The sequence below is a fragment of the Chaetura pelagica genome, unplaced genomic scaffold (assembly GCF_000747805.2).
Source record: "Chaetura pelagica isolate M959 unplaced genomic scaffold, ChaPel_1.0 scaffold690, whole genome shotgun sequence".
NCBI lineage: Eukaryota > Metazoa > Chordata > Aves > Apodiformes > Apodidae > Chaetura > Chaetura pelagica.
In genome coordinates, this window is record NW_009951806.1 from 392509 (window position 1) to 399176 (window position 6668).

The 6668-nt window shown below is 53.1% G+C and overlaps 1 protein-coding gene across 1 annotated transcript; it reads right to left on the reverse strand.

Annotated features, from left to right (window-relative positions):
- Positions 1-205: 205 nt before the first annotated feature.
- TBCCD1 (TBCC domain containing 1) lies at positions 206-6663 on the reverse strand (the record flags this gene model as incomplete). Its single annotated transcript, XM_010007911.1, has 6 exons — positions 206-335; positions 3254-3751; positions 3887-4073; positions 5026-5392; positions 6253-6402; positions 6487-6663. Coding segments are annotated over 6 exons (1509 nt in total), but the record flags the coding sequence as incomplete, so codon positions are not given.
- Between the last annotated feature and the right edge of the window lie 5 nt (positions 6664-6668).

Consider the following 6668-nt stretch of genomic DNA (forward strand, 5'->3'; position numbering starts at 1 on the left):
GACAGGCTGCCCAGGGAGGCTGTGGAGTCTCCATCCCTGCAGACATTCCAGCCCCACCTGGATGTGTTCCTGTGGGATCTGCTCTAGGGGATCCTGCTCTGGCAGGGGGGTTGGACTGGGTGATCTCCAGAGGTCCCTTCTAACCCCACCATTGCAAGTGATTCTACTCACCCTTCCCTGCCTTTTCCTGCCCAGGAAACTGATGTTATCCTGCTGCCTGCTTGGAGCCCAGGGGAGGAGGGACCAGGCTGTCCAGCTGCTGCCGGTTCCCTGTCTGAACCAGCCAGTCATAGAATTTGTTTTCTACCAGCATCTGGAACTGTTTCCTCTGATCCCTGAAAGCAAAAGAAGATCAGCAGGGAAGTAGGCAAAGCTCACATGTATTTATAGCATTATACTTTTATACCTCTGTTTCAGTACCAAAATAAGCCTCCATCTGGAGCAGCTAAAAGCCAAGACTGGTTCAGGAACTGCCTGCACCAGGAAGAGGTTTTTAACCAGGTGAACAGGACTAGAACAAATCCCAAAAGCAAAATTCCTCATGCAAACTCCCCCAGCCCACCAGCACAGCCCCCCTCCTCCAGCAGCAGAGGCTGCCTCTGCTCTATTCCTGCAGCCCAGAATAAAAACTGTCTGAAAAGGGCAAAAAAAAGAAGATTAGGAACCAGGGTTTAAGCCCTGAAGACACAAAATTCTGTCCTGACAGCATCTGGAAGAGAGGGTGGAGATCAAGACAACAAACCTGCATATAAAGAGAACTCCTCAAATAATTCCCATTACTGGTAAACAACTTTTGGGGTGGATCTGGGAAGACCAGGTTATACCACTTAGCTCAGGCTCTCTGTCCCTGGCACCAGATGTCCAAGAACTGCACATGCTTCTCCAGAAAAACATCCCAACCATCTGGAACCAGCTCTACAATCTCTTAAACTACAGAAATATTGAATAACTCCTGCTGCACTTAATTTTCCTAGGAGCTCCTGCAATTCCTTTTGGAATCCATATAAAACATAAGCATTTCCAATCTCCCACAGAGATTTTAGGTGTTTTCACTTTGAACCCACTCCTAATTGGATGTATTTGTGGATCAATATTGAAGGTCTCCTTAAAGATGCAAATCCCTTTTAAAAAGACCTTTTTGCTTTTCTACAAGTAAGGTGGCATAATTCCTTTGAGGAAAAAAAGTCAGTGGTGAGTAATTCTAAGAATGACTTTAAATGGCAAAACTCTGAGGTGTTATATAAATATAAAGTAACTCACAGGAAAGGAAAAATAACTGATAATCAGAGAATCATGGAATGGTTTGAGTTGGAAAGGACCTTAAAGACCATCAAGATCCAACCCGCTGCATGGGCAGGGACACCTCCCACCAGCCCAGGCTGCTCCAAGCCCCATCCAACCTGCCCTTCAACACTGCCAGGGATGGGGCAGCCACAGCTTCCCTGGGCAACCTGGGCCAGGCTCTCACCACTCTCACACTCCACAATTGCCTCCTCATGTCTCTCCTCACTCTCCCCTCTCCCAGTTTTCATCCCTTCCCCCTTGTCCTCTCCCTCCCTGCCCTTGTCCCAAGTCCCTCCTCAGCTTTCCTGGAGCCCCTTCAGGCTCTGGAAGGTGCTCTAAGGTCTCCCTGGAGCCTTCTCTTCTCCAGGCTGAACACCCCAACTCTCCCAGCCTGGCTCCAGAACAGAGCTGCTCCAACCCTTGGATCATCTTCATGGCCTCCTCTGGACTCTCTCCAGGAGCTCCATGCCTTCTCCCCCAGTCTGGAGCTCTTCCAAACTGCAGGTTCCTCCACGTTCAGCACAGAGGGACCAGCAGTGCAGAAAGCAACAAGGGAAGCAGAGGGAGCTCCTCCAAAACAATCAACAACCAAATGGACTAGAACTCCTTAGCCTGGTATGATGGGAAGTGTTGAGAGTTTGATCCAAAAGTGGAGGTTTGCACATTTTGTGCTTTCCAGAGGATCAACCCCCCTGAAATCCCTGTCTATCAGCACCCAGTTACAAGTCATGCTCATGCTGAGAAAGCCAAGAGAAAGACACCATGAGATGGACCAGGACAGGCCCAGCTGGGCAGAGGGTTGGATGTGATCTGATAAAGAGGACTTTAAAAGCTACTGCCCACGAGGTGATCTACTGCAATGGACCACGTGCACATTCTTAGCTCACCTCAACAACAGATGGGACAGTAATTTAAAGCTTCTCTCAGGGTAAAGGTTGGGCTAAGAGTGACCACCAAGCAGCTGCAGGTCAATAAGGAGTTGAGCTGTTGATCAGGGTAGGCACCCAACTCTCACCCACGGCAGCAGGAGACACTGGAAGCAGAACAGAGACAGGGACCAGCATGAGAGAAGGTGACACCTCTCCCTGCCAGGGTGGGTCCCTCAGCAGTACCTCAGGAGGCTTTTCCTTGGCTCTGGCAAGCCAGGAAAATGCAGCCATGGCAAAGCAGCTCCTGCAGAGTCATGACTGTGAGAATTATTCTTCTCACTGCAATAATCCTAGAATGCCAGGTTGGAAGGGACCTCAAGGATCACCTGGTCCAACCTTTCTAGGTAAAAATAAAGTTGAGATGAGATGGCCCAGCACCCTGTCAGGCTGAGACTTAAAACTCTCCAATGGAGAGGAATCCACCACTTCCCTTGGGACAATATTCCAATTCCTGTTCTCATGGGGAAGAACTTTCTTCTGGAGTCCAATCAGGCTCTCCCCAGAAGTCACTTGCACCCATCACCCATGTGACTCCTCGTAAAAGTCACAGAATCATCACAGACTGGTTTGAGTTGGAAGGGACCTTCAAGAGCATCCAGATCCAACCCCCTGCATGGGCAGGGACATCTCCCACCAGCCCAGGTTGCTCCAAGCCCCATCCAACCTGCCCTTCAACACTGCCAGGGATGGGGCAGCCACAGCTTCCCTGGGCAACCTGGGCCAGGCTCTCACCACCCTCACACTCCAGTTCCCTCCTCATGTCTCACCTCAATCTCCCTCTTCCAGTTTTCATCCATTCCCCCTTGTCCTCTCACTACAAGCTCCTGTCCAAAATCCCTCCACAGCTCCAGAAGAGACTCTCCATCTTCTTGGCAGCCACCCCTGCATGTGCTGATCCATAACACCAAACACCAGGATTGCTAACTAATGCTCTAGGAACACCATGCAAGACGTGGCTCACCCAAACCAACCCATCCCTGAAGCACATCAAAGGCATCTCCCAGCGGTTGAGAGCTGAGCTGCAGGGACACAACACTCACTTGGTCAGACCTGCCTCCTTCACTGTTCTCTGCCAGATCTGGACCTTCTGCTCCTGCTGGCTCAGAGCCTCCTGGTAGGCTGGAGGCAGCTCCCCTGGAGTCTCCGTGGTGTCTCCTTCCATCTCAAAAGGAATCACAAAGGTGTGGAAGTCCATGGGTGGCAGCAGGCGGAAGACACTGGTGTCCCCACTCTCCTTCCCCACCAGCATGGGGTTGTCCCAGTGGTTGGGCAGTGTGGCCAAGCCCACCTGAGCCATGTGGTCTTCAAGCATGGGATAATGGGTGTGGAAAGGGGCGAAGCTGACGGCCTGGTTCCCAGGAAGGAGGAGAGGCTGGGTGGGGGTCAGGATGTAGAAAGTACAGCCAGTGGTGGAAGAAAGGGACAAACGGTGACAAACCACAATGACTTTGACATTGTCACAGTTGTGGACATGAACAGATGCCTGCACAGGGCCAAGGACAAACGTGCTGTTCCGGCACTTCTCGATGGTCACAGATCTGCGAGGGAACAAGGGGAGGGAGGGCAGAGTGAGCAGGAGTCACTGAAACCAGGACTTGTCACAGTTGAGAAGAACCTAGTGCTTCACCACACATGCTGCAGAAACCATCCAGCTGTGTCCCAGAAGAACTCACCTGAGAGGAGAGAGAAGGTAAATGAAGGACTCGTTGCAGCGGTGGATCCTGACGTGAGATCCCACCAGGGTGTCTGAGCTCTTGGCCAGGGTCTGCTTGTACACCTGGCTCATTATCACCATGGGGGACACCTGGGGCACCACACAGGCACTGCAGGCTATCTTGGCTCTCCTGGTTGTGCCTTCAACTGCAAAACAAAGTTATCCAATAGAGTAACTGGCAGAGGGGAGATTGAGGTGAGACATGAGGAGGGAATTGTGGAGTGTGAGGGTGGTGAGAGCCTGGCCCAGGTTGCCCAGGGAAGCTGTGGCTGCCCCATCCCTGGCAGTGTTGAAGGGCAGGTTGGATGGGGCTTGGAGCAACCTGGGCTGGTGGGAGGTGTCCCTGCCCATGCAGGGGGTTGGAGCTGGATGCTCTTGAAGGTCCCTTCCAACTGAAACCAGCCTGGGATTCTATGATTTAAAAACCACCAGGAGCTGCACATGATTCCTGCAGAGACACAGGCATGAAGGGGGCACTGCCCACACCCCCCAGCACTGCACATCAAGTTCCCAAAATCAGGGCACATGGAAAGATCAAACCCACTTCAGGGATCACTCAGGAGCAGTCAAAACCTTCCCACAGGCTGCAGCCCTGAGGGAGGTGTCCCCACTTGCAGCAGCTTGCTCCTGAACATCAACCTGAGCTTGGCAGGAAGGTCCTCAGGGCTGGTTTGATGCTGAGAGCAGGAGCTCCCCCTTCAGCACCACCCCTGAGCAACTTCACTCCTCCTGCCACCTCTAAGACTGGGCAAAAAACACCCATCTCCATTGCTCCCTCCTGAGGTGGAAGGTGCTTTGGGATTCAAGACAAGGGAACTTAGCCCAGGTCTCAGCTTTGCCACAAAAACCATCCAATGATCTCTCCTCTGGGTCCAGCTCTGACCTCCCTCAGAGGGGTCCTCTGGAAATCAACTCATTTCTGTTTGCTCACCAAAATGCTCCAAAGCCTAAAAAAAAATACACACAGCACCCTCTGGTCCCCTAGAGTCACCTCTGAGCTGGCACTTTCCCCCCTCACCCACCAAAGGAACCCACCCCAGTTTCTTTCTAGTTGATAAATGAGTTATTTCTCCAAATAAAAGCAAGTCCTGGAGGTACCTTGTTGAGCCCAGGCCAGTTTCTTCCCAGCTTTGAGACAGGCAGTCATTCCAAAAGGGTTTGATGTCAGACAGGACCTCAACCAGCTCTCCAGCTTGGGGAAGGAGAAGGTTTTGGAGCTCCTGGAGAAGCCATTGAGGCTCTGGCAGGGTTGCCAAAGGGCCAGTTCCTGGAGAGGACGGACTGCCCGGGATTTGCTGACTGTCCCTTCCAGGAGGAAACCGAGGGCACAGACGGCTTGGAAGGGCACGGAGCTGCTGTGGGAACAGTGGGAGGAGCCCGAGAGCTGCTCCGGATCCAGCAGCAGTTCCAGCATCGCCGAGAGGTGGCTCTGCACGAAGGCGAGGTGCTCCTGGTCGTTCCAGTTCTTGGCAGGAGGAAACAAGAAAACAGAAAAATGGAGGTGAGTTCTCACCGAGCTGATGAGCTCCGGGGGTTTCACACAACACCCCCGTGCTCGTGTTTTGAATGGGCTCCAGGAAAGCTGGGGAGGGACTTGGGACAAGGGCAGGGAGGGAGAGGACAAGGGGGATGGATGAAAACTGGAAGAGGGAGAGTGAGGTGAGACATGAGGAGGAAGTTCTGGAGTGTGAGGGTGGTGAGACTAAGTCCCTTCATCCTATTAATCATCTGCACGTGTCCTAAATGACATTTCACTACCTCACAGCATCACAGTCATGACAGAAACCCCTTGGGGTTTGCAGCTGGTATTGACAGCCTTTAATGCACTCTCCAGAACTGCCCTCAAGCTGCCCCCACATAGCCAACTCCTTTCAAAATACTTCCCAGGAGGCAAGGAACACCTTCACATGGTTGGTCTGCAGATCAGCAACCAACTCCCTGCTCTAAAACACAGCTTCACTTGCCAGGGAAGACCCTGGGAGCCTCACACCCAACAGCAAATTAGGGGGCAGCCACCTCCAGTGCAAGGCATTAGCTAATAGAAAAGGTAAAGACATGGCTGCTGATTAAAAGGAGAAGACTCCAAAAGAGCTTCCACAGCTGGTCTTGGACTCTAGTAAGTTCCCATGGACAAGTTCTGCTGCAAGGAATACACTGACTTCATTTTCTGTTTGGCAACTCTCCCCAGGTGGCCTCCAGCTGAGCTCTTGGCACAGACAGGGTTCCATGGTGACACTCTCCCAGGAACAAACCAGCTGCTTCTCAATCCTCCTCAAGGCAGGTCTTGGCAGTTTCCCACAAGCAGGACCCTACAGCCACACATACCTTGTTCTCACTGGTGGGTTTCCCAGTCAGGCTGGGAGACTTGGTCCTGGGGCTGGGCCATTCCTCCCCGATCAGGGACCGTCGTAGGGAGACGTTGTTCAGCTGCTGCACATACAGGAAGAGCAGGAACTGCAGGGTGTCCACCGACAGCTGGCCGAGAGAGGAGGAAAAACAGGCAGTTAGGCCGGGCTGGGCTCTCCCTACATCCCCCCCAGCCCCGGATGCAGCTCCTGCCTTGCTCCTCTCCTGCTCCAGCTCCTCGGCGCTCTCACACGCCGCCTCAGCTTCAGCCCACTCGAGCCGTGCAGGCGAATCCGGCTGGACGAGGCTGTGGAAGAGCTGGAAGTAGAGCCAGGCCGGGCCGCGGCCCAGCTGCAGCTTCCCGCAGGCGATGTGGCGCCAGCGGGGCCAGCGCA